This window comes from Sus scrofa, chromosome 14, assembly GCF_000003025.6.
Source record: "Sus scrofa isolate TJ Tabasco breed Duroc chromosome 14, Sscrofa11.1, whole genome shotgun sequence".
NCBI lineage: Eukaryota > Metazoa > Chordata > Mammalia > Artiodactyla > Suidae > Sus > Sus scrofa.
Window position 1 is genome coordinate 102600665 of NC_010456.5, and position 26654 is coordinate 102627318.

Below are 26654 nucleotides of genomic sequence, written 5' to 3' on the forward strand. Positions count from 1 at the left end.
CGGAAGCCATGTCTTTGCCACTTTTCTGTCCTCCCCTCTTCTGTTTCCTTCCATCCTCTACAGAGCGCTGTCACGAAATCACTTATACACCAATCCTTATTTCAAGTACCGCTTCCAGGGAACCTGACTTAATAGAAAATTGACCAAAAAAGATTGACCCAGAAAAATGCTCAGTAAACCTGAAGATGCTGAACTTTTTTAGTAATCAGAGGAAAATCATCAAAAAATATTCTGCTGATAGGGTTGAGAAAATAAAAGATTTATAAAATGAGTATTTTTATGACTGTAGGGAAAGGCAGCATATTGTGGAAGGGGTAGTTTGATATCAACCTTACAGGTATTTCTATAAATGTATTTCTTCAGCAATAACTGGTTAGGTGTAAAGGATGGATGGATAAGAATGTTCGTTGCAACAATGTCTCAAATGGAAAAATAGAAACAACCTAAATGCCCAGTAATGGTAGGATGAGTTAGTTGATTATCGTGCATTGAAACATAGGACCACCATTTATAAAGATGTCTAGAATAAGTTGTTCAATTGAAAACCAGTTTACAAGACTAAATGTAAAGTGCCCATATACAATGTGCATACAAATAATGAGAACAAGTGTCTTGAAATTAGGATTATTGGTGACATTTGCTTCTTCCTTATTCATTTTCATACTTGGCTTAATTCCTAATGAGCATGAATTACTTGTTCAAGGGGAGAGGAAATGTTTTCATTTGGGAGGTAACGACAGGATGTTAGATGTTATGACGTGGAGCAAAGAAGTGCAACAGAAACATGCTTGAGACTAACAAGTCTGAGGGTCAAGGATGACTTCCTGGAGGACATCTAGCTACCTGGAAGGGGAGGAATGAGGAGAATTTATGCAGCAGGGTGGGCTGGGCTGGGAAGAAGAGCCTTTCAAGGAGCTAGCACAGTTTGTGAGAACAAAAGCTAGTGCCTGGATTTTTTAAGGAACTGAAAAGTCAGTGGAGTAGAAATTTAGTGTTTAGCTAGAAAGGTAAAGAGAAATAGATGAGAATAAAGAGTTAATAGCAGCCAGATTTCAAGAATTTTAGAAAACGTTAAGGTCCGGGGGAGGGGGGTTGTTTTATTTTTTTTTTCTTCCTGAGGGAAATCAGGAGCCATTGCAAAAATTTTGAAGCAAAAGACTTAACCAGATTTGCATCTTAGAAAAATCATTCTGGCTACAACTGGAAGGACAGCCTGGAGGGAAGTTATCTGAGGCTGGCTATTTGAGTCATCTGGGAGATGTCATGGTGATCTGAACTAGGGGAGTGGCCCCTAGGATGAAAGAGGGTAGACAGATGCCAGAGCTCCTTAGGTAGTATGCTTGGTAAGAATCTTAGGTGGTTGATTTGAAAGAGGGGTGAGGCAGAGGGAAAGTCAAGAGCAACTTCTAAGAGTCTCTCCTTGGCTGGCCAGTGGAGGTTCCCTTCACTGATAAAAGAATACAAAAGACAAATTGTGGGCAAAGAGCTGGCTTAGGTGGGAAGACAAGGAGCTTATAAAAGTTGACCACCTATGTAAAAGAAACTTGAAGATTTTGCCTGAAGTGTTTATCTTTTCCATTGGCAAAAGTCACTGAGTTGGCCTTGTTATAATGTGACTTATTTTGTGTTGATTCTCAAGCCCTGTTCCAGTGTACTAATGCAAATTTTCCTATGTGGCAACACAAAAGTGTTTAACCCCTTACTTTCTTCTCTCCTCTACCTTCCAGCTCTTGTGGGGAAGGGGACTTGAGGAAGACAAAAGGGGACTTGAGGAAGATATAAAGCAAAAACTTGGCCACGTAATAACAAATTCAAGTTTTGCTATGGGAGACATCTCTGCTAGGAAGAAATGGAAGGACCCTGAGCCATAAGGATCTGATCGGTTAGAGCCAGGACCCAAGAGGACACCAAGGTAGGGAGTATGAAGCTCCCAGCACTCCTGGGAGCTGGACTGTAAGGTTTGTTTGGAGACTAGATAGAAAAGGTTCAGAATATTTCGAGCCATCCTCTCAAGTCCATGACCAGCTAACTGGAAGACCCTCTGGTTATAGATTGTGCCTATATACCATCTCAGAGGGTCAGAGGCATAGCTAAGAGGTTATGAATATTCCAGTGCCAATGTTTCACATTGGCTTTCATTGGCCTTCATACATTTCCTCAAGTGGTAAACTTTTCCCCTAACCTTGCCTTTTTCTGTATTCCCTCTGCTGCCTAGAACACTGCTTGAATATCCACTTTAATCTTCTTCACACTCCCCTGAAAGTTCCCCACCTCAAAGAAGACTTTGTAGAAATCACTTCCGCATCAAATTATGGGCCTCTACAACTTAGACTCTCAGCACTTTTTTTTTTTTTTGCCTGCACCAGCAACATATGGAAGTTTTTTAGGCCAGGGGTCAAAACCAAGCCACAGCTGCAACCTGTACCGCAGCTGCAGCAATGCTGGATCCTAAACCCACTGCACCACAGAGGGAACTCCAGGACTTTGTACTCTTTACTTCATTGTCCTTGACAGAGATTGTTACCACATATTTATTTCTGTGATTATTTCTTTAATATTCATCTATTCCAAGAAGGCAGGGCAGGGACAGCCTGGTTTTCTCATCACAGGTCTTAGCACCTATCCCAGCACATGGCAACAAAATAGCTCCCCTTGGAGGTCAGCAGTCACTGGCAAAGTCTGTTTTCTTATGGGTGGCCTGTGACACTACCAGCTGGTGTCCACAGTTGTTTATCCTCAGATTAGTTAAACCCTGATGGGAATGTTTTAAGGAACACCTTAACACGCAGTAATCATTTTCCCCACCAGGGGTCTCTTTCTTCCCATCACTGGGGCCCATACTCCTTTGCAGGGTTTTCACAGCCTTGCTGCTCACTGTTATCTGTGGTATTCCACCAACCCTGCATTGCCTGGGGGCTTGTCAGAAATGCAGGATCTCAGGCCCCACCTGCACTGGAGGAATCAGAATCTGCATTTTAACAAGATCCTCAGGTGGCTGTGTACATGTTAAATACTGAGCAGGGCTCTTCTACAGGACATTCCTAATGACAAACTAGGAAAAGCCCATCTAAATGGGCTTTTTGCCTGTTTCTTTCCCACTAAAAGAAGTAAAGAGGTTTATAATTTGCTTTTATTATGAATATAAAATATCCATACAACATAATATACATTTACACATTTACAGTTCACAGTCACTTTTCTTTTTTGCACACATTCGGTTCGGCACGGCCCAAATGGCCTGCCCCTTCCACTGCGCTCCGCTTACACTCTTGACGTTCTCCACACCTTGGTATGCGCTGCGTGTGACTTGGTAAGAAATACCAGGCCCAGGCATCAAATGGTTTGCTTGTCCTTCTCACAGAGTCACTTTCATCCCATTTCCTTTTCTGTCACTGCAGGCCTTCCATGACCTCAAACTCCAGCATTAAAAATTCAGGAGAAAAGAGGGCAACAATCATCCCCTCTGTCTTTCAAAAACACCGTGCAACATCTTAGATAAGCAAGGTGACACAGAAGTAGGCAGTGACGCACTGCTGGTCAACAGGGTTTTAAGAGCTACCTACGGGAAGGCTCTGACATGTTACATACAAAGCTTGTTCACTAGAGGGACGGTCATGAAGGAGCTGGGTATGGGCAGTATCACAGTAAATAAATAAATAAACAGGAGTAAATACAAATACATAGAGTGAGTTTCACTAAGGGAGATACCTATGTTCCTGTGCTTTCTCAAAATATCATTAGGTGCAGCTTTACAACAGGTTGATAAACAGAAGCTGGATTTCAGGAGGGTTTGCTCTTTGGGGCGGCAACTTCAAAATGCTGGTGAAGAGCAGCCTGTGGAAGAGTCTGTCTTTTTTCTCAGAAAGTTGCTATGCGAGAGGCTTTGTAGGAGTTCTCTTTGAGGCTGTCAAATATTGCTTTGGTTCCATTTTGCCAGTTCAGCACCAGATCCATCGGGGTCTTCCCAGCCTGATCAGAATAGAGGAGGAAATTTGACTTCCAGACGGGGAATGTCTATAAATTCATCTCTTGAATGTGTGTGTGAGTGTGTGTGTGTGTGTATTTAATGAGGTAATGGATAGGTGTATGTTATTGAAGTGTTTTAATGCTTCCCACTCTGAATGGTTTTTAGTTTACATTCAAACCAGTCCTCACTGTTTCTCACGGGAATGCTTTTGGCATTTCAGATTAGCAATTTTTTTTTTTTTTCCTGTGAGACTATGTCACATATTGGTAACAATCCCTAGTCCCTAGACACTAAATGGCAAGAGTAAGCCAAGTCATTCTGAAATTCGAAAACTGCCTCATGCATCTCCAGGATCCTGCAGAATGGGCATGGGGAGGGTATGGCCTCCTTCCTTGGTCAGGAACCAGTTCCTGACACTTTGGAAAATGAATTCCTCATTGATAAAAACTGGTGCTAAATGAGCTGCTTCAGTTCTCAGGTACCACTCCAGGGGTAGAGTTTTAACAGCTTGCTCAGAAGTTACCTTTAGCTTGCCCAGGAAATTTCTTTTTCCTGGAGATGATACTAATGATGTATGACTAAATAAATTTTGAGACCCCCAATTTTTTTTACTTTATGCATATGTCAGGATATTTACAAAAATTAAAACTATGTCACCTCTCAATTTTTATCTTTGAATATGGGAAGTCTTAAAATTTCCCATCTCTATTAATTCAGAAGTCTCTCTTTATCCCAGAGATTTCAGACTGGCAGCTTTAAGATGCACATCAGCCTCAATACCTGGTTTAGATTTTTTTTTTTAATGTTGGGATTAATTGGCAACAGTTGGAGATTAAGAGATTTCCCAACTGAATTTGTGATCTCTGTGAAAAAAGCAGAAGATTTGGAAACCAACCCATGGTTCCACAGAGAACCATGGGCTGGGTTGGGAAAGGGCCACCACCTTTAAGTTATGTGCTCAGACCCCACAGCCACCATTTCAGTCAGTTACGCATCTGCCTGGCCCCTGTGTGGATCTGAGTTAGTGGCCCTGCATCCTTCATTTTGGACCTTCTCACCTCGTAGCATCTTCCTTCAGGAACACTCACCAGCAGACATGAACACAGAGTTTTAGGCAATGATAGGATAATGTCTTGTTCCCAGTTCCCTCCAAGATGGTGTCCAATAGCTTAGTGGTCTTTTGGGGGAACATCCATCCATTGGGTCAATGACATTAATAGTACCAGAGCCTTTATGCTAAGGTCTTCCTGATAATTCAGAGCCATGAGCCCTGCTTGTATATTTCAGGCTATTCTTCCATGAATTCCTTGAACTCCTCTGTATTGCAATTTATCTCTTGGCTCCCTGACTGCTTACACAGTCTCCCCAAATCTATACACTGTTTATCTCTATGGGTAGTGTCTCACTGTCTGGGGGAAAAAAAAAAATCACATTTTTTTCCTGCAACTTTGGGGATTTCATTGACTCTAGTCTTTCTGATAATATGTTTAAATTATTGATTAAGAGCAGTCCTAATGCTCTTAATAAATCAAAGATGAAGGGACCCTACTGTTTATACTTCCCCACCTCAAGCAGTCTCTTATTTATTGAATTTATTTTTTTGTTCCTGTCACCAGGTTTTTTTTTTTTTTGATGATAAAGTATTCCTTTCACTCTAATAGTAATACAATAAGAGTAAGAAATTATTCACAGTGTAAGATAACGGATTTTTTTTTCTGTCTTTGTAAATTGATTCTCCAAAAGCTTCTTTCAAATTACTTCTTCAGTACTTTACACTCATTCCTCCCAATGATATTTTTGAAGCTCAGATGATGCTTGACTGGGAATTGGGACCATGAGGAAAATTTGGTTACATTTCCTGGCTTACAGATGAAGCTAAATTAATATGTACTTGTAGAGGGGACTTATTCAAGCATTTTCAGGACCTAAATATAGGAAATTATTTTGAGGGATGTACAGATAAACCAAAGTGGAGAGTGAATCAAAATTATCTCAAAAATATAGGCAAAGCATGGCTGCCCCTGGAAGAAAGTGGTAGCATGTCATGCTATTGTAAGGATGGAAACACTGCTTAGAATTACTCAGATTAGATGTTGATTCATTTGCATTCCTTAGCTCTTGGCTGCACTGACCACTGTGGAATTTTTGACCACTTCGGGAATGGTGGGTGTCTTTATTCCTGACTACCTCAGGCCTGGCTCAGCCAGGGATGGCCAAGGCAGACTGTGCTTGTGTTTGTGAAAGGTGGGCTATTCAGCCACCTTATATTTTCAAGGACAAATTTTAAAAGAATTACTAGACACTGTTTTAGGCACTGAAGTCATAGGAGTCACTGTGGCTTCTTCCCCCAGCTCTGAACAGGTGACCTGAGTCCTTGCCAACGTCAGCAGTGCCCTCGTAGGAATGAACAGGGGCACTTAAACCATCAAAAGACCCCTGAAATACTGTTAGAAGACTATTTTCAAGTATGTGAGCCATGCCTGTTCATTAGAAAGCCGGTAAGAAGGGCCCCTTGCTTGAGCACTTACACAGTTCTTGACATTGAGGTCGGCGCCATACGTAATCAGGAGTCTGATCATCTTGTACCGGTTCAGCCTCACGGCGTCGTGCAGGGGGGTATCTCCTTCCTAGACAAGCAGAGTGAAGGGGCTAACGTAGGCCTGAGGCCAGCAAGTGGGACCTGCAGGGGGGCCCGGCTGGGGCAGGGATTCCACATAAATGGGGAGTGGAGCTTTAGGAGGCCCAAGGACACCAAGCTACTCACTCGGTCCTTGGCGTTGAGGTCTGCCTCACAGGCAATGAGATGCTCTGCACACTCGTAGTGGCCAGTCCTCACCGCCACGTGCAGCGCTGTGCTGAGCAACTGTGAAGTAGAAGAGCCTGCTGAGCCCCAGAGGCCAGCCCAGACCCCAAGGCATGTGCGAAGGGGCAGGGAGGAGAAGGAAGGGGGCAGGAGGAGAAATACCTTATCCCGAGCACTGATTTTTGCTCCTTTGTTCAGCAACAGTTTTAAGACATCCAGGTTTCCTCCACGGCTGGCCCAGTGGATGGCGGTGGATTCAAGCTGTACCGGAAGGTAAAAGGACGTGAATCCGTGGAAGGAGCCTGGTCAGAGGAGATGTCCTAGGTTTCTAAGGCCCAGGAGCACCAGGTTTGCCCTGGGCATCTGTGGTGACACTAGGCTCCCCTCGTCTAGGTTACCAGTTCTAACTATTGTAGTTGAAGGCTCTTGCCATATGTTTTGGCTGAACGTTTAGGCGTGTGAATGTGAATTAAGTGTGCGTGCCTGTGTGTGTGTATCTGTGTGCATGTTTGCATCATTAGAGGCTCTTAAACCTAACAAATCTTTTAAAAAGAGAATAAGAGCTACAATTTATTGCAAATTATGCCCACATAGTGCCACATGCTGCAGATGCGTTGATACTCTCAGCAACTTCATGAAGTGGGTGTCACTGTGCTCATTTTGCAGATGAGAAAAACAAGGCTCCAAAATTCAAGTTTCTTGCCCAAAGAAACACAGCTGGTAAGTAGCAGAAGAGATAGTGAAGCCCACATCTGCGTAGAACTTTTAGCTGCTTTTTGCCAGATACATTCAAAAGTTCTAGACAAATATACTTTAAAATTCTGGCAGAATAGGAGTTCCCGTCGTGGCGCAGTGGTTAACGAATCCGACTAGGAACCATGATGTTGGGGGTTCCGTTCCTGCACTTGCTCAGTGGGTTAACGATCCGCCGTTGCCGTGAGCTGTGGTGTAGGTTGCAGACGCGGCTCGGATCCTGCGTTGCTGTGGCTCTGGCGTAGGCCGGAAACTACAGCTCCGATTGGACCTCTAGCCTGGGAACCTCAATATGCTGCGGGAGCGGCCCAAGAAATAGCAAAAAAGACAAAAAAAAAAAAAAAAAAAAAAAAAAAAAAAAAAAAAAAAAAAATTCTGGCAGAATAAAAGTAGTCCCTTCCAAAAGATACTTATATGGATCTGACACATATTCCTTTGTCTCTTGCTGGTTCTCTGCTGTCATTTGTGCTAGTACACCCTCTGTCCCTTGGCCACCATTACTTGTGGTCACTGCTCTTACTCATAAGAGCTCTTTTTGGTATGTCCCTGGCCCTCAAATCCCATACTCAAGAATTTATGTGTCTTTCCATGTAAACTTTATGTTTTGTTTTTTGCTTTTCTGTGCATATGTCTTTGGGGTTCAGCTTTGGCCAAATTTGAAAAGTCCACCTTTGGACTTTTCCAGTCCATTTTCCTCTTTGCTATAAAGTTGAATTGAGCTATATTTAAATAAATAAAGCATTTTCCCAGTTCAGTCTTCAGTTCATAAAATATACCGTATACTGGTCTGTGTAGAAATCACAGTGGTTGAATTATTGAGGTCTGAATAGCAACTACTTTCCATAGCTGCAGTTCATTTTGTATGCAGTCTTGCCCCAAATCTGACTGATGGCAATTGGCATCTATCACATAAAGGGTGCAGCTAGAGAATTCTGAGATGTTACTGGCAGCCAAGAGCCCAGGAGCAGTCTGCCACATATGATGGAAGCACAGGGATGCCGAAAGGCATGTGTGGACTGTATTACTTTTCAGTAAGGCTACTGACTCAATCATGACACAAGTCTTTGATAGGATATTGAATCCTGTCCAACCATTTCACTTCCTTCCTTCCCCCAGAACACTCCTCTCCTTTTCAGTATGTATGGAAAATACTTTCCATGAGACCTAGTCCCACCTCCCAACTTCCCATTGTATGGAGAAATGAGCTTTTGCCTAGTTCTCTCAGATCAATTTTCAATCCAGTCAGCCCCGATTTTCATTGTAGGTTTTCTCAAGCCTTGCCATAGGTGACTTATTTTGGCTCATTTCCAAACAAAGAAATATATTTACCATATCACGGAATTCAATCTGGGCTCCAGCTTCTATTAACTTCTCCACAATTGCCAAATGTCCTTCTAAGCATGCTCTATGAAGAGCTGTCCGCTTATACTGTCAGAATAGAGATTTCAAAGAGAGAGAGCAATGCATATAAAAATGAGCATATATCCTTTCAAAGAAGTATGAGGCTGGGGACTCTGGCGACCTAGTTGATAGAAACTTGAGTGCTTCTTTATGAATGAGAAATGTCAGGTTTACTAAAATTGTCGACTAGGACAATTTTTCTGCAACCAACATTTGAGTTTCCTGCAATATACATTTCTAAGTGCTTAGAGGTCTACATCAAGGCATGTAAACTTAAAAAGTTCAAAACTACCTAAATGCTGACATTTCCCTTTCTTGTATTTTTGTGCTTTCATAATTTGTGTGGTATTTGCCATGCAGTTCAGGCAGTTTTCTTCCATCTGGGACTGTTGCTGGGTTGGATATCAGAAAGTATTCAATTCATTTTCACAAAAATATGAGACATTTTTAGTTCAACTTCAGAAATGATCCCCCATTTCAATTCATGGGGGAAAGGATACAAAAAGGATTAGTAATTTCTGGTAAATATGCTTCATATAAATGAATTAATAGACTGTGTGTGCTGGAACACCTTGAGGCATTATTTCACTCCAGTGCCCTCTATTTTCAGATAAGGAAACTGAGGTCTAGAAGATGCACATTGGCTGCTAAAAATCGAATAGGCAAATAGTGTTAGAGACAGCACTTAAACTTCAGTCTGTGGATTCCCTGTGTAGAGCTGATGATGTATTTGATTCAAAAGATAATTCTAATAATATATGTCTCTAATGGGGACTCAATAGTCCTGCCTTATTAAACGTCTATCCCAAAGATCTAACAATTAAAGATAAACTGAAAAATCAGTCAGAAGTATATGAGAGTGCAAAAAATAATGCAGTCCATAGCGCTAATCCAGCATTTTCTCTTTTTGGACCACTGCACTCTCCTGTTAAAGCTACTGGCATATGTGGCAACAGCTGGGGAGACTGTTTCAGGTGGATTGATTTTTTGGCACCAGATTAGCAAGGCTGCAAGAAAGCATAAGAAGCACAAAATTAATGAGCTGGATTTTGCAGTGCTTTGTAGAAGTCTTACCTCATCACAGACATCTGGATTGTTCTTGTCTGACAAGAATTTTTCTACCACTGGCAGTTTATTCTCCAGGGCAGCTTTCAGAAACCTAGGCACATCCACAGGTTCTGTCTAAAGCCAGAAACACAGGGTGAAGGTTACCATGAGCTTCCAACATTCAGTCAAACCCCCCAACAGACATTCCTCTTAGCATAACACCGAGGCGTAATATTGCAAAACCAGACAACCCTTACAATGACTTCAGGTTCAGGTTCCTTCACAACTGGAACTTTCGTTTTCCTGTATTTTTTCCTTTTCTTCAGTTGAATGATTATTTCAAGGTCTTCTAAATTTTCAAGCTTTGATCTTTGTTCTAGTTTCTTCTTCTTGAGCTAAAAAAGAAATCCATGTTTCAGAATACAGTGAGTTCTACTGACAAGCATTCTGCTTGTGTCTAAACAAAATCTTTAAGATCCAAGCTAGGTATGTGAACGGTGTGAGCAGAAAAATAAGAAGTAAAAAAAATTAAAAATAAGTCTTTGACTTCAATTTAGTGATTTCTTATTCAGGTATTTTGAGGTCTAATTTTTCAGCTAATTGCCTTCATCTTCACATCTCGATGCTTGAAGCATGAACTTTTCATTAGAGATAGGATCTAGTCTCTAAGTGATGATTTTGTAATTATTTCTATAATGCTCATGATTTTTCTTTTAACTCAGAAGACTCCAGTGGTAAGTTTTAAGCTCTAAAATGTCAATGCCAGTGTCTCTCAGGTGCCCCACTAAGCAGAGCTCATGAAACAGACGGTCTTGTCCCAGGAACTACAGCTCACTAATGCATGTTTCATCTGTGGTTAGTAAGTAATGAAAGTTCACCCAGCAATACATTTGTCAGCACAGAAAGAGGCCACAGTCAAAGAGTGATCACAATGACCACAAACCACATCAGTGAGAAAAAGGAGGCTCCCTTGCTTGGGATTAACTTGGCAGTATATGACATCAGGAATTCACTGGACACGTTTCTCTTTCTGAGTCTGTCAGTCAGAACATGGTTATAGGACATTCAGTGATTGATTCTGAATCCAGAGGTCATAGTCTTGCCAAAGAATTATTTCCTACAGCTTCTCCCATTGAAGTTGCCTCTTTATCGGTTCGAATTTGGTAAAGAAATGTCATTGGAATGGTTGCATTCACTTTGTCTCTCTCCTCTCCTTCCTGCCTGGCACCTCCACCTCCAAGCTCCCTCTGGTGAATTTCATGGACGGTCCTTACCTCGGCCTCGCGCTCTTTCTCAATTTTCCACTGTTGTTCTCCCAGGCTCACAAAGTGGGCCGGAAGGGTTTTCAGGTCCTCTTGCTTCTCTAAAGTGACAGCAGCTTCATACTCTCCATCTCTGAAATCCTCAGGAAGGAACTCCCCAGCATCCCCACCGCCGTTCTTCTTCCCTGTAACCTGCAAGGGAAGGAGACAGCAGGGTCAGAAGTAGCAGGGCCTGTCCTGGGGTCGTTCTCCACAGAGGATGCGGCGAGAGCCCCTGGGCCTCCCTCTCTGCTGACAGTGGCCTCCATGCCCCACACTCTCAGATGGCAGGCCGCGATGCCTTGCTTCAGTGTTCTGGGATTATCTTCAAATGCTTGTCCTCCTGTCTTGGCTAAATCAAGGTTTAGGTTAGGTTGATGTATTTAAATCTACTTTTAATCCACTTAATCACATTTTTTCCTAGCAAAATCATAACAACCTCCCCCCACCCCGAGATTATTTAAAATTCTTTCATTTTAGGTACTTTTGATGATCCCTTGCCTTGCGTAGTAGCTTCCAGATATATATTCTTGCAATAGAACTTCTCCCCTAAGGCATTTTGGATAACTATATGTGATTCCACACTTTAGTAAGAAAACCGAAGAAGATAATAAATAGGAAGTAGGTAGAGAATTCATTCCTGGCAACTCCATCTTTTCCAGTTTCACTTATTTCACCACATAAACCAACCATTTTCCATATATGACACATTCAGAGTACCTATGCATTATGCCTGAAAGAAAAGGGCATTTCAATTTTCAAATAAAAATCAAGGCTGCACTGTTTTCCACTGTGTAAAATAATGCCTTACATACCAGCTCTTCTACTTTCAGAACCATCATGTTGACCTGAAGTTCGTCTGTATGGTTTTCTTCTGGGGGATGAACCCTGGAGTCAGCCCTTGGGAGCCCCTCCACTGCCGTCAGTTTATATAGCTAGGGCCGGGTGAGATAATCTTCCAACCTGGGAACCCAAGTAACAGCCCGCCCCCTCCTGTGGCCAACTCAGAGGCAGGTGAATTCTCATTCCAGACTCAGTGTCTGGGAAGCAGGAGAGGGAGGGGAGGGCAAGTAACCCCACTGAATATGTGAATCAGGAAGAAATGTGAGAGGGCCATTCCTTTGTCAGTGACCGCACCGCTCAGCAATGCAAGTCATCCTATTTATCGGGAAGCCAGGGGACAGCTGTCTGTTGACATTGCACCACACCGCTGCTCCTTTTCCTTCTTTGTCAGCTTTCATATGACCAAGCCTATCAGGAAAATGTAAATGCCCCGTGTATCACACCCCCAATAATATCTTTCTGATAACCAGACTTATCAACACGTCACTTGGGGGAAGTGTTGCTTTAGGACATCCTATTCCCGTGGGCAAACAGCCCAAGAGGAAAGGATCTGGGTCCTAATGGCCCTTGTCTATATCTGTTTGGAATTCTCTGGAGTGATGTCTGGGGCTAAAAAGGCCCCATGACATGCCACCTACCATCATTATAAGAAATTGAAAGCATTCAGTAACGCACTTCTGTTTTATGGTGTCACTGGCCATAATTAGCACATGACATGCTTTCTGCCTTCTAAAACAGCATACTTACTGGAGCAAGTAGTACTCAAAAAGTTTCTGAAATGTCTTGAGATAGGTTGTGTGAGACAACCTATGTAGTTATGGTACGACCTTGATTCGATCAGAGAGCCAGCGTTCTCAGGTGCTGTGGATAAAAGACTCACCTGTCGGAGCTTGTCAAAAAGACACATCCCTGGACCCCACTGTGGGACATTCTGAGTCGCTTTATGGTGAGTTCCTAGGAATCTGTATTTTTTTCAAAGCACTCAGCAATTCTGATGCATCAGGGTTTGAGACAGGTTGCATAGGAGCTGAGAGCTTTGCTTTGAGGTGCGGTGAAAATCCGTTTCTGGTTTCTCATCTCTGAGGTGTTAAATTATGTAAAAATATTTAGGTCTCCTTACAGTTCAAGGAGATACTGGAATTATTATCTCCATAGCCATTTAAACAACCCCTCCTTTGTTTTTCAGTAAAAGAAAGGAGGGCAGAGTGAGAGAAAGGGAGTCGGAATGGAGAAGTGTGTTAATTAGGATATTACATTGGCCTTTCTGTGTCCGTCACTCCCACAAATGTACCCACTCAACAAACACAGCTGCCATTCTCTTCCTCCTTGAACTAAGCAGCCCAGGGATGATTTTTCTGGAACTTTCAGAATGAGATATTGACACCCCCCCCCAAAAAAAAAAAAAAAAAACCAAAGGGCTGGTGAAGAAGGACCCTCCCAACAACTCCTGTGTGTCTGTTCTGGTCTCCTAATGTTCTATCCTAAAGGAGTTTTACTTAAAGGAAATTTACTGGTGTTTCCTTTGAGGTAGAGACAACTATTGCCATTTTCATTGGCTCTTTATCTAAGTAAGAAGTCGTCATTGAAGCTTTTCCTACCATTTCTTACACCTTTTTGTTTCAGGCCTGACCCAAACTGAGGGGAACTATGGAGGTATTTTTGAGGGAAGTGTCATGGGTTGTTTAAGCATCTTGAATATCAAATCCCAGAGCTGTTAGTGCCCTCAAGTTCAAGCAAGACCAATGCTTTCATTGCTGAGGCATAGAAATGTTCAGTCACTGGCTGTAGACACACAGCCAGTGGGTGGATGCTTGGGTGAAGAGTTTTGATTCCATCCAACAGAAACATAGAATCATTGAGCTGGAGCAGATTTCCCATGGTGGTTCATACCTAGACAGCTCAGGATCCAACCAAAATGGATCGAAAGGCTCTTCTGTGTTCATATCACCTCAAAGAATGCAAGTGAAAGTGGGTGGGATGGCTCACCAAGCCCATTCCTTCCCTTGGCCATTTAATCAATCCTCAAACCCAGCTGGTTCTGTGCAGGAGGTTCCATGGAGTCTGAAAGAAGACTTTATAGAGGATGACCCTGGAGGAAGTGTTGATGGAATAGGCTGAACTTAGAGAATGGAGAAGTCTGGCCAGACCATTGGGTATCTTTGGGTCTGGAAAATCACTGCTGGCCTCTCCAGTCCTCCTTTCCCATGTCGATCCCATTTGTCGTTATAAAATATGAGAGGATTTGCTCTTCAGATGCATCTGGCTCCCTAATGACACATCAGACAAAATTGTATTTTTGAATCATTTATCAGAATTGAGAACCAGGGAGTTCCTATCATGAATCCAACTAGGAACCATGAGGTTGCGGGTTCAATCCCTGGCCTCGTTCAGTGGGTTAAGAATCTGACATTGCCATGAGCTGTGGCGTAGGTTGCAGACATGGCTTGGATCTGGTATTGCTGTGGCTGTGGAGTTGACCAACAACTGCAGCTCTGATTCAACCCCTAGCCTGGGAACCTCCATATGCCACAAGTGTGGCCCTGAAAAGCCAAAAAAAAAGTTGAGAACCAAGCCCCTCAACTAGAAGGGGATTCTCTGTCACTTGAATTTTTTTTTTTTTTTTTTTTTTTTTTTTTTTTTTTTTAGCTATGGTAAGCAGCAGCTTGAAGTGGGATCACAGTGGTGAAAGCACCAAGTCCTAACCTCTAGACCACCAGGGACCTCCCCTCTGTCACTTGTTTTTAAGGAGCTTGCTTTCCATAAAAGTTCACCTAGTGGAGTGAGTTCTGAAGTATGTATATTTGTTTTGATCATAGCCTCAAAGTAGGCATAAACTTTCCTTACCAGAAATGAGCTTAGACAACAAAGCTGCAAGTTGGCTCTAGAATCTTTGAGCAACCCAGTGGCAACCATTTGTGGCCAGAATGAGCAGGGAAATGGTCCTTGGGCTTTGCCTCATGAGCCTCTTCCCCCCTCCCCTCAGGATTTATGCATTTCGATGAGACCAGAAATGTAACCCTGTATACAAGTAGAGAAAGTGAGAGGTAGAGAAGCAGGGCCTAAAGCAGTTATTGTGCTCACCCTGGTTTTGAGAGAGATGCCCTGACACCACCAGGGTTCCTGTGCCATAGCTCAGCTCCAAGGACAGCTGTGTCTTTCTAAATTTTAGGACATTGTACTTCTACTCAGACATGTAATTTTTACTCTATTTTCTTGACTATTTAAGAAATATATAAATACGTTGTTAAAAATTAAAACAATACATGGGATTTCCCCTTGTTGCTCAGCGGAAACAAATCTGACTAGTATCCATGAGGATGCAGGTTCCATCCCTGGCCCTGCTCAGTGGGTTAAGGATCCAGCATTGCTGGCAATGCCATGAGCTATGGTGTAGGTCAAGGACGCAGCTGGGATCCTACATTGCTATGGCTGTGGCATAGGCTGGCAGCTGCAGCTCCAATTTGACCCGTAGCCTGGGAATTCCACGTGCTGAGGGTATGGCCCTAAAAGCAAAAAATTAAAATAGTTAAAAATAATAATACAATGGTTGCTTAATTGTAGTATTGCTGAGTGTTGATTTGACACTTGATTTTTTTTCACTTGATTATGTGTCTTAAATATCATCTTCTACCAGCACAGACAAGTCCATCTCATTGTCTTAAACAACTACGTGGATTTCTGTTTGTGGCTGTACCACTGCTTACTTAACTACTCTCCTATTTATGGACATTTAGACTTTTTCAAAATGGTCGCTTTTATTTGCTACAATCCAAGTCCATTTTGTAGCACATAAAATGTTATTGTTATCAACACTCTTTGTCCTTAGAACACCCACCTTTATACCAAAAAGAAGGATTCCAAGGACTGTAGCCACCTTTGGACTTGGAAGCCACCTTGTTCTGCTGTTGAACTTGTAACTGCTCATTCTGTCATCCCTGCTAATCGCCTTCCTAGTCACAGCTGCTACTCGTCTCTCTTGGCTCAGAGAAATGGCTGACTTTGCTCAATTAGAAGTCCAAGTATCCCTACAGCCAAGCCAAGGCTCAGTTACACACTTGAAAATACCAAAGCGAGGTCATAAAACTGAGCAAACAAGACTGAAGGTTGTTCCTCTCGCCTGCCAACCAGGGACTAAATATTTAACTGACCACCTGGCAGGAGTCTTATATTCTTTTCTAACCAAGACACATATCTCAAATCCTCCTTTGAATGACAAATCATTTGTCCCTTTCTTTTTTTAAGGCCACACCTACAGCATATGGAAGTTCCCAGGCTAGGGGTCTAATTGGACTGCAGCTGCCAACCTACGCCACAGCCACAGCAATGCCAGATCCAAGCCCCAGATCTGAGCCCAGTCTGCAATCTATACTACAGCTCCGGGCAACACCAGATCCTTAACCTGCTGAGCAGGACTGGGGATGGAACCCATGTCTTCATGGACACTAGTTGGGTTCATTACCTCTGAGTCACAATGAGTACTCCCATTTGTAACATTTTTAATGCTAAATAGCAGATAATCTTCTAGTACTAATTAGGAGTAAAGATAGAGTGCTTGAGTAACTTCCCCTGGAGTGTGAACATTCTCATTTGCTCCATTCCAATGCTGACTAAGCACAACTAGTGTAATCTCCCACTTAGGGCACCTCAGAAGTGAACTAGCCTCCTGGGTGGGTGGTTCCAAGGCTGGGTGCATTTTAGGATCCTCTGTAAAGCTTTTAAAAGATGCTGATGCCCTGGCCCCAAACCAGGTAAGTGAGATCTGAATCCTTGCTTTAATGTTCAGTTTTGGGCTTTAAAAAAAAAAGAAAGAAAGAAAAAATAAAAAACCCTTTCTAGTTGACTTTAGTTTCTCCCAAGCATTGAGAATACCACTCCAGGGTATTAATGTAAATGAATATGTATGTAAATATAGATTCATATATCCTTGAAGATGCAGGAGGCAGTCAAGCCATCCTTGTCCCAGTCTCAGAATTCTGATTGTGAAAGACTCTGCCTTTACTCTTACTAAAGGGAAACACACACACACCACATATAAAATTTACTCATCCGATATTTATTTGGCCTTATTATATGTCAGGCATTTTTCTAGACTTGAAATATACCAGTGTTTGCAAGAGAAAACCTCTCTTGCCCTTTTGGAGTTTTTGATTTTACTAAGTTAATACAAGGAAATTGGAAGGCAATGTAATATTGCTTCTTTTTTGCCACGAAGCAAGGAAGGTCAGTGAAGGCAGCAAGGGGTGTGGGATGAAGAATTTAGGGAACCCGGCCTTTTTTTTTTTTTTTGGTTGCACCCACAGAATTAAAAAAATTCCTGGGCCAGGGATCCAACCCATGCCACAACAGTAACCAGAGCCACAGCAGTAACAATGCCAGATCCTTAGCCCACTGAGCCACCAGGAAACTCCAAGGAACCTGGCTTCTAATCCTGGCTCTGCCCTGGGACTCGTTGAGCAAGTCCCTTCAACCCCTCAAGTTACCAAAGGAGAGTTTTGAACAAAATGATTTCCGGGCCCCTAAAGTTTTATTGAGGTCTCAAAACCACTGAATCAAAGATAGAAACAAAAATCATGACTGTAGCATTACGTGCACAAAGGACAGCAAAGTTGATTCTTCAAAGCCTCTAAAACAGGAAATAGCCCATAAAGTCTTAACCAGCTCAATGTGTTTCAACCATTTTTTTTTTTTTTTTGTCTTTTTTTTTTGCTATTTCTTTGGGCCGCTCCCGTGGCATATGGAGGTTCCCAGGCTAGGGGTCCAATTGGAGCTGTAGTCGCCGGCCTACGCCAGAGCCACAACAATGCCAGATCCGAGCCGCGTCTGCAACCTACACCACAGCTCACGGCAACGCCGGATCGTTAACCCACTGAGCAAGCGCAGGGACCGAACCCGCAACCTCCTGGTTCCTAGTCGGATTCGTTAACCACTGCGCCACAACGGGAACTCCCTGTTTCAACCATTTTTAAGACATGCCCCGGGAGTTCCCGTTGTAGCTGAGTGGTTAACGAATTCGACTAGGAACCATGAGGTTGCAGGTTCGATCCCTGGCCTTGCTCAGTAGGTTAAGGATCTGGCGTTACCGTTAGCTGTGGTGCAGGTCGCAGATGCGGCTCAGATCCCACGTTGCTGTGGTTGTGGCATAGGCTGGTGGCTACAGCTCGGATCAGACCCCTAGCCTGGGAACTTCCATGTGCCGCAAGTGCGGCCCCAGAAAAGACAAAAAAGACAAAAAAAAAAAAAAAAAAAAAAAAAGACATGCCCCACATGATAAACATAAAAATCTCATACCTTCTGTTTATATGAATAGAAATGCCAAGATCAACCTGGGGCCCCAGCCAATGAAAAATACAAGGAAATGGTTATAGGCTTTTCCAGAATTCCCCAGGCCTTAGAGATTTTGATCAGGCTCCTTCCCTCCTTCTTCCCTGCTGAGAATCTCTGCTCAGGGTCTTGCTCTTGCTAGAGTCCCTGCAGGAAAAGTATCCATAATCAGGAAGAGCTGTCAGTGACTCCCGAATTTAATATAAGAATTTTATATTAGAATCCTTATTTTCCCAAACAGCATGTTTTCTTTTAGGCTTGTGCATTAATTCCCATAGTCTTAGTATGGAAGAGTCTTTAATTGTGAATATTCTGAGATGGTGATAAGGGTGAGTAGACCCCCTGTTACAAGTGGGCAGAATGAGTGTGTGGTAGCCCCAGCTAATGTGCAAGCATAATGATTCCCCTCCCACCCCTAAACTTTCTGAAAAGCTAAATTTATTTCATGAGATGAAATTGTATTGAATGGACAGTGGGATGATGGAGAGTTTGCATTGAAATGGTTTTGAAAAAGAAGTCTGATTGTCATAGTAATGCTCTGAAAAGAATTCTGATGCAACTTTGGAATTACTTCACATCCAATTACATAGAACATCCACTTGGGGTGAGAGATAAGAGCTTCTGTCACTGCAAACATAGAAAGAAAAGCCTTTTAACCTTTTTAGCCACTTCATTAAAGCAGAGGAGAATTATTTTTAAAATGCAATTTCTGACTTTGTCAAATAAGGAGTGTTGGAAAAAAATTTTTTTCTTAATGTAGTTCGGAGTTTCCTAATAAAAGAGAAAATGTTGCGAGACAACTTAAGTTTGGTTTCCATTCCCTGCCATCAGGACGTGCCAGGTGGGATCCTCTTTAAAGATTAAAACCTCCCTTTGTAAACATCCCAATGCTTAAACTCTCACTTTAGCATCGTTTTTTATGGTTTACCTAAATCTTGGCATTTTGGTCTGTGTATTTCATCCTAGCTTCAGGAAAGCCTATCACCAACAAAAACATTGATTGAACATGTTTTACAGTGAACCTTGTTAGATCAACAGGAGAAAAAGCTAAAAGATGACGTTTCTGCCCTAGAAATCTTACAGAAACAATCAATCCCCTCTATTGGCTCAAAACTCTTGTAACTAGTTATTATTAAACTCTTCAGAACACTGAATTTTGGAACGTAGAAAGGATTTCAGGACTGTCTAGTCCAGTCCTCAGTTAAATACAGTGGAGCAAGTGACAGCAGAAGAGATGGAATAGATCCTCCCAAATCTCACACAGAGTCAGGATCCCAGTGCAGGTCTCCCCACTTCCCTCCCCAGTGCTCCATGCCCAGCTAAAAAGAATCTCAGTTATTTTCTTCACAAAGAGATGCTAGCTAATACCTCATGCTCTATTCCCTTCACAGTAAATGCCCACACATGAATCATTTCATGTTTTGTCTCCTCCTGTACAGTGCTTTATAGCTCGGCCACTTTAAATATTTTATAAATGGGCTCCCATTCCTTGGGGAAACAGCTGATTCTGGGTCTGGAACGGGGAAGGTAAGATGAGCTTAAACTATCCTGTGCCAGAAAGCAAAGAGATACTCAGGAACTAAGAGGGACTTGTCCAAAAGAGCAGCTCTAAGGGCTCCTGCTAGTGTCTAAAAGAATGATGATGGGATGATGGTAATTTATGAATAAAACAAATAATCTATTGAGCCCATAGTGATCAATAAATAAACAATATGAATATATAAACCAGTAAATAAATAAAGGAAAGGAGAGAACTCTTTTTTTACAGAAGAATGCCAGCTAATTGATGTAGAGAGAAGGATAAACTTAGAAAGCTAACTATTTTACAATTCCCAGCGGAAGAATTGATCCAAGCAAAGATCATCAATTGTTAAGACTGTATTATTAAAGGACATTGGGCATCAGGATATTCGCATAGTACTAAAGGATCACACAGAGATTGCATATTAAACACTAAGGAGCAAAAAATCATCTTTATAGGAGTTCCCATCATGGCTCAGAGATAATGAACCCAACTAGTATCCATGAGGACACAGGTTCATTCCTGGCCTCACTCGGTGGGTTAAGGATCCAGTGTTGCCATGAGCTGTGGTGTAGGTTGAAGACGTGGCTCAGATCCAAAGTTGCTGTGGCTGTGGTGTAGGCTGGCAGCTGTAGCTCCGATTCGACCCCTAGCCTGGGTACATCCATATGCTGTGGGTGCGGCCCTAAAAAAAAAAGGAGAAACCCAGCAGACACCACCTTCATAAGTAATCCAACATATCAAGAGAACTGTTAGAGACCAGCTAACAGCATTTTTTAAAACTTTCCAGCTGATTCCAGCTTCCATCCAGAATTGGGAATACCATCCCAGGGTTTAGGTTTACACGAATATGTATTTATATGTACATATGCATTCCTAAAGTTGTGGTAAACAAATAAGCAAGCCATCCTTATGATTGGTCTCAGAATTTTGAGTGTTAAAGGCTCTGCCTTTACTAAGACTATGGGAAAAATAGATCAGATATATAATTCATTCACTCAACAAAGGTTTACCCAGTCTGTTTCTAAGGGCCCACCTGACAGGACACAGTTCCTGGACTGCTGCAGAAAGTAGCCTCACTTATGTAATATTCTTACCAGAAATGTTTAACCTGAATCCAATCATGAGGCAACATTCAGACAAATCTACAATGTCAGACAGTCAACAAGACCACTAGCTTGGGCTCTTCAAAAATGTCAGTGACTTAACCAAACAGAAAAAGAAGTGGGGGATTGTTCTAGATTAAAAGCAGATAGAACAATCCAACAAAATGTGAGAACTTTGGCTGGATCCTGTAATTTAAAGAACAAAAGCCATAAAATACATTCTAGGACCAATTAAAGAAATCTGAATATGGGCTGTATTTTAGACACTATATTTAACTTAAAGATAGTTTTCTTTTTTTTGGCTTTTGTCTCTTTAGGGCTGCATCCACAGCTTATGGATGTTCCCAGGCTAGGGGTCGAATCAGAGCTGCAGCCACCGGCTACGCCACAGCCACAGCAACGCCAGATCCGAGCCACGTCTTCAACTCACACCACAGGTCATGGCAACGCCAGATCCCTAATCCACTGAGTGAGGCCAGGGATAGAAACCACATCCTCATGGATGCTAGTCGGGTTCTCTAACCACTGAGCCACAACGGGAACTCCCAAAGATGGCTTTCTTATGCATAATAATGATTTTGAGGTAATGGAGGAGGATGTCCTTATTCTTAGTGGATACATTCTGAATTATTTAGGGGTGAGATGTCATGATACCTGCTTTTGAATGGTTCAGCAAAAAATGTTTGTTTGTGTGGGGGAGGGTACAAAGAGCACAGCTGTAAAATATTGACAGTAGGCTCTAGGTGAAGAGTATGCAGGTGCTCATTGTACTATTTCAGTCTTTCTACCCCTTTCAAAACTTAAGTAAATTAATAAAACCTCTTAGTAAAATAGGAACCATAAGACATAAGCTCCATGAAGCAAAGGATATTTGTCTGGTGTACCCCAAGCTCTTACAGCAGCCCCTGGCACACAGTAGACACTTAATAAACACTATTTAATGAAGAACAAACCAAAACAAAAACGGTGGCCCCAGCTTGGGGTCAGAGGGTGGGGTGGAAGCCAGAGGGCAGCATGTCTGCCGGGTGGCATCCTCCTGTGGGCGTGGCTCTGAGCTCCCTGAGGAGCTCCCGCACTGGCCGTTCCTGCCACCAGCTGGGCAGAAGGGTGGGGGAAAGGAGTCATTCAGCCAGACCTGCTTTCTTACCACGCTCCACGGTCCAACTGGAGATGGCAAGGAGATATTTCCAAATGAGAGTATTAAGAGATAGGTACCCATCAGCACACACGGGTACAGCCACCCCATGGACTCAGGGGAAAACTGGAATATTTGTCAAACCTCCTGGATCAAAAGCTCCAATTAGACCCTAGGACAAATGGGGAAATCCAAAGTCTTACATTAATACAACAGCTGATTTCTTTTTTTCATTTTATCTCCTGTAGGCTGCCCAAACAATACGGGGGCTGGGGGTGGGGAGGGGTGTGTTGTTTTGTTTGTTTTTCTTCCTCACTTGCAGCATGCAAAAGTTTCCAGTCCAGGGATGGAACCTAAGCCACAGCAGTGACAATGCTGTGTCCTTAACTGCTAAGCCACTAGGTAGGGAACTCTCTGTTTTTAAAAAAATGAGTTTTCTAAGATTCTAGCAGTTGATGGCTTGCCACTTCATTTCCAAATTCTGAGGCTAGGGAAATGTATGTATTAAGAAATGATGAAATATGAAATCAAACAACTCCCTGGAGGAGTTGGTGGTAAGGGACTTGGATGTGTGATGTTGATTCTGCAGAAGGCCAGCCAGCTAAAAGTGTCCTTCTATTATCCTTTCTTTCTTTTTTGGGGGAAGGGGGGTTTTAGGGCTGCACCCATGGCATACGTAAGTTCCCAGGCTAAGGGTTGAATCTACAGCCACCAGCCTATGTCACAGCCACAGCAATGCCAGATCTGAGCCACATCTCTGACCTACACCATAGCTCACAGCAATGCTGGATCCTTAACCCACTGAGCAAGGCTAGGAATCAAACCCGCATCCTCATGGATCCTAGTCAGGTTCAGATTCATTAACCACTGAGCCACAAAGAGAACTCCCTTCATTAACCGCTGAGCCTCGAAGGGAACTATCCTCTTTTTCTGTTTCTCCTTCTCTTCTTTCTTCTATCTTTTTGTCACCTTTCTTTCCTCCCTTCCTCCCTCCCCTCCTTTCCTTCTTTTCTTCCTTCCTCCTTTCCCCTTTCTGTCTTTATTTTCCCTTTCTCTTAAAAAATCACCTGCAGCTCAGGCTGACCCCAGCCTCCACCTCCCGCACCTCCTGTCAGTGGGGCCATGTCCCTCCTAACAGTAACTGTTGGAGAAAGAGCTTCAGACCCTTTTAACTCAGAAAATCCCACCAGGCCTGTCATCTCTTTCCTGTGTAGACCTGCAAGGGAGGTGCTCTTACCTCCCTGCTTAGAAGGCGGCTGGCAATGCTTTCTGAACTGGATTCACATGAGAAAGGGAAGAGCCTGTTTGGAAGAACAGCCCCGTTAGCTGCCAACACAAGCAGATCTTTTAGAGAGAGGAGGGAGATTGTAACCCCTCCAAGATCTTTGCTCCCCTTCAGAGCCCAGGCGCTCAGGTTTCACAAAGGAATTTATAGAGCCGACTGACGCCTCTGGGCTTGGAATGGGCTCAGAACTGAGAGGAGAGCGTGAAGAGGGACAGGCACCCCTCTCTGCTTTGTGTGGGCTGGGATTGTTTACCAGGGCATGCAAACGTCCTGTCACTGAAAAGGAATGTTTGGCAAGGAAATGACCTCTGGAGGCTCAACCCGGTGGCTCCCTGGGGAGTCAGTTTGGGTGAGTAACAGGATCAGAACCACCGACCTGGACCAAGTCCCCTGGGCCTGGCAGAGGAGGGGGCTGGGATCCCAGGAGCTTTGTGATGTTTAAAGCACCTCCTGCCTTCAAAGGACAGCTGTCCCCTTGGCAAATTAAGTTTTGCAAAAGAAGGAAAAGAAAAAAACATTGAGAGGTGAGAAATCATATTGAAAAATGAAAAATATATCCTGCTGCGCCACTTAGCTCAGAGCTGGTGTCCCAGGTCCTTTCACAACCATGTTTAGGGGACCGAGATGGTGTTGCTCTGGTTGCTGACATTTACACTTGGGTGAAATGAAGAGAGATGATGTCCTTCCTTATTTGGTGGCTCTGGAAGCCACATTCCCTCCTCATCTCTCTTCCCATAAGACCCTGGCCCTGGTCAACTGAAGCCCAAGCTGTTCGGCAGCCCCCACCCTTGGCACTTCCTTATCTCAGCGTCTTCACTGTGGAATTCCCAGGCCCACCCCAGTGCTCCGGATGTGCTTCAATCCATGGCCTGCCACTTGGCTCCTCTTGTGATGACAAGCAGATAACATAGCTCACATACCTTCTCCTTTTCCTGCATACCAGCCGGACTCCAGCTCCGAAAAGGAAGCACACCACAAACCGAGAAAGATGGAGTTTTTATTTTTATATGGACATCGTTCAGACTCAGCAGTAAACATAGAATTGTGGAAAGTGTTGCTCAGTTAATCTCCTCCGTCACCCCGGGATTTTTTTACAGATGAGGAAATTAGTAGGTACAGAGGTTAATTGAATATCTACAGTCACATAACAAATGTGTGTGCATGTGTGCGTGTTGGGGGTGAGGGGCAAATTCAAACCCAAAGCTGACTCCAAAGCACTTTTATTGTAGTTAAATCCCATCACAGCTAAGCATGACTACAATGGTAATCACTCTCAAGAAGATTTACCAAGTTTGGACATCATTAACTTCAAGACAAGTATTCTTTCTTCAAGGCATGCTATCAAAAGCAGCACTTTCATTATTCATCAACATTACCATGGTAACAACTACAACTCAACTGCAATTTACAGAGACTCCGTATCTGAGAAACAACAAGAAAGCAGAGAAAATGTTTGCCAAGTACATCAGTAAATGAATAGGTGTAAACATGAAATAAACTGGCAGGAATATGTCCCAATCAATAAATATGAATGAGTTAAACGCCTCTTAAAACACAGATGCTCTTACATGGGGTAAAAGAATACAAACCAAACTAGCTGCTGTTTGTAAGAAACATGCTTATACCAGGATGACATTGAGAGGATGAAAATTAAAGGAATAGACAAAGAGATACATGTTAATGCTACCAAAATATGCAGAAGGGGCAATATTAGTACCAAACAAAATAAATTCAGAGCAAAAAGCACTAAATGGGACAAGAAGGTATGAAAAACACCATCCAAGAAGAGTTTCTACCAATAATTAATATTTATGGGAGTTCCTGTCATGGCTCAGTGGTTAAAGAATCGGACTAGGAAACCCTGAGGTTGTGAGTTTGATCCCTGGCCGTGCTCAGTGGGTTAAGGATCCGGTGTTGCTGTGGCTGTGGTGTAGGCCAGCAGCTACAGCTCCAGTTCAACCCCTAGCCTGGGAAACTCCATATGCTATGGGTGAGGCCCTAGAAAAAGACAAAAAGACAAAAAGACAAAAAAAAAAAAAAAAGAATAATTAAAAAAAATATTTATGCAGTCAACAGCATAGCATCAAAATGTCTAAAGACCAAATCTGTGTACTCAGGCATGGTAAGAATGGGTACATAGAGTTAAAAAGTACTGTTTGGGCCCGATAGGAACTTACTGTCTCTTCCAGTGGATGATTTGTATGCAGTGTATTTAAAGCAGGAAGCTTAACCTCAGACTTCCAGATTGGAAAGATTCAAAGTATTGTAGGGAGAGTTATTTCCCCTGTATGAGTATTTTACGTCAGGGAAGCATTATAACAAATAGACCGTGAAAATCACACCACATCCTAAGGAAAAACAAAGAGCCACAGAAGGTTCTTGGAGTGTCTCTTCAGGAAATCCTCAAGCACTCACAGCCCTTGCCAGCTAGGGTAATGTGTTCATAAATTTCCCCTAACAAATTCATTCCAGCATCAGAAAATGACAAATCAATCAAACTTTAAGAGATTGATAGCTGAACTCTTCCAGGACTGTGGGCATGAATCCAGGAAAGGGATTAATGCCAGAAAATTGAACCCTTTCCTGCCAGAAATGGAAAGACAGAAACAAACCCAGTTACTTCATTTCAACTCAAATCTGCCTTGTTTTAGGCAAGAGAGTGAGGATCCAGAGCTTCTCACAGACAAGGTGAAATTCCTAGGAAAAGTAAGAAACTAAACTGCTCAGTTCTTAAACACACCTCATCTTCTCCAGCAGGGTTTGAGTCAGTGGAGGAAAGGGGTCCAGAATCGAGGAGGGGGAAGCTTGTCTGTGGAATATGTCTTTTGAGGGGACACAATCTGAGTTGATATTAAAGTGAAAACTAGTGAGTGCAAATCTAACGTATTTATCCTGGTAAGTGTAAATTAGACCATGAACATGTTAGAAATGCTTGAATGAAAATTAATACAGCGGAGCTCACTAGTACTTATGTTTTACATCCAAACCAAAGAAATGCTTTCAAATGCTATGGGAATGTAGAATGATCTCCTAGGTCATTGATCAGCAGAAGGAACAGTGTCAGCCTTCTTCCAGCACAAAAACCACCAAGCTTTTTTGGTGTGTGAATGGGTTGAACACATATGTATTTGTATATGTGTATGTATATAACTGTAGGTACATAGGTATTA

The 26654-nt window shown here is 42.7% G+C and overlaps 2 protein-coding genes across 3 annotated transcripts in view; one reads left to right on the top strand and one right to left on the bottom strand.

Moving 5' to 3' along the window:
* RPP30 (ribonuclease P/MRP subunit p30) overlaps positions 1-5382 on the top strand; it is a 40245-nt gene extending 34863 nt beyond the window's left edge. The window contains exon 13 of the mRNA XM_001924771.6: positions 1728-5382. The gene's annotated coding sequence lies outside the window, so the exon portion shown is untranslated. The remainder of the gene's footprint in view (positions 1-1727) is intronic.
* ANKRD1 (ankyrin repeat domain 1) lies at positions 3113-12193 on the bottom strand. 2 transcript variants are annotated; one of them, NM_213922.1, is given in 9 exon segments: positions 3195-3969; positions 6496-6594; positions 6732-6830; positions 6933-7031; positions 8853-8951; positions 9999-10106; positions 10229-10366; positions 11246-11425; positions 12088-12174. In NM_213922.1, coding segments are annotated over 9 exon segments (960 nt in total). In that variant the 5' UTR covers positions 12115-12174; the 3' UTR covers positions 3195-3858.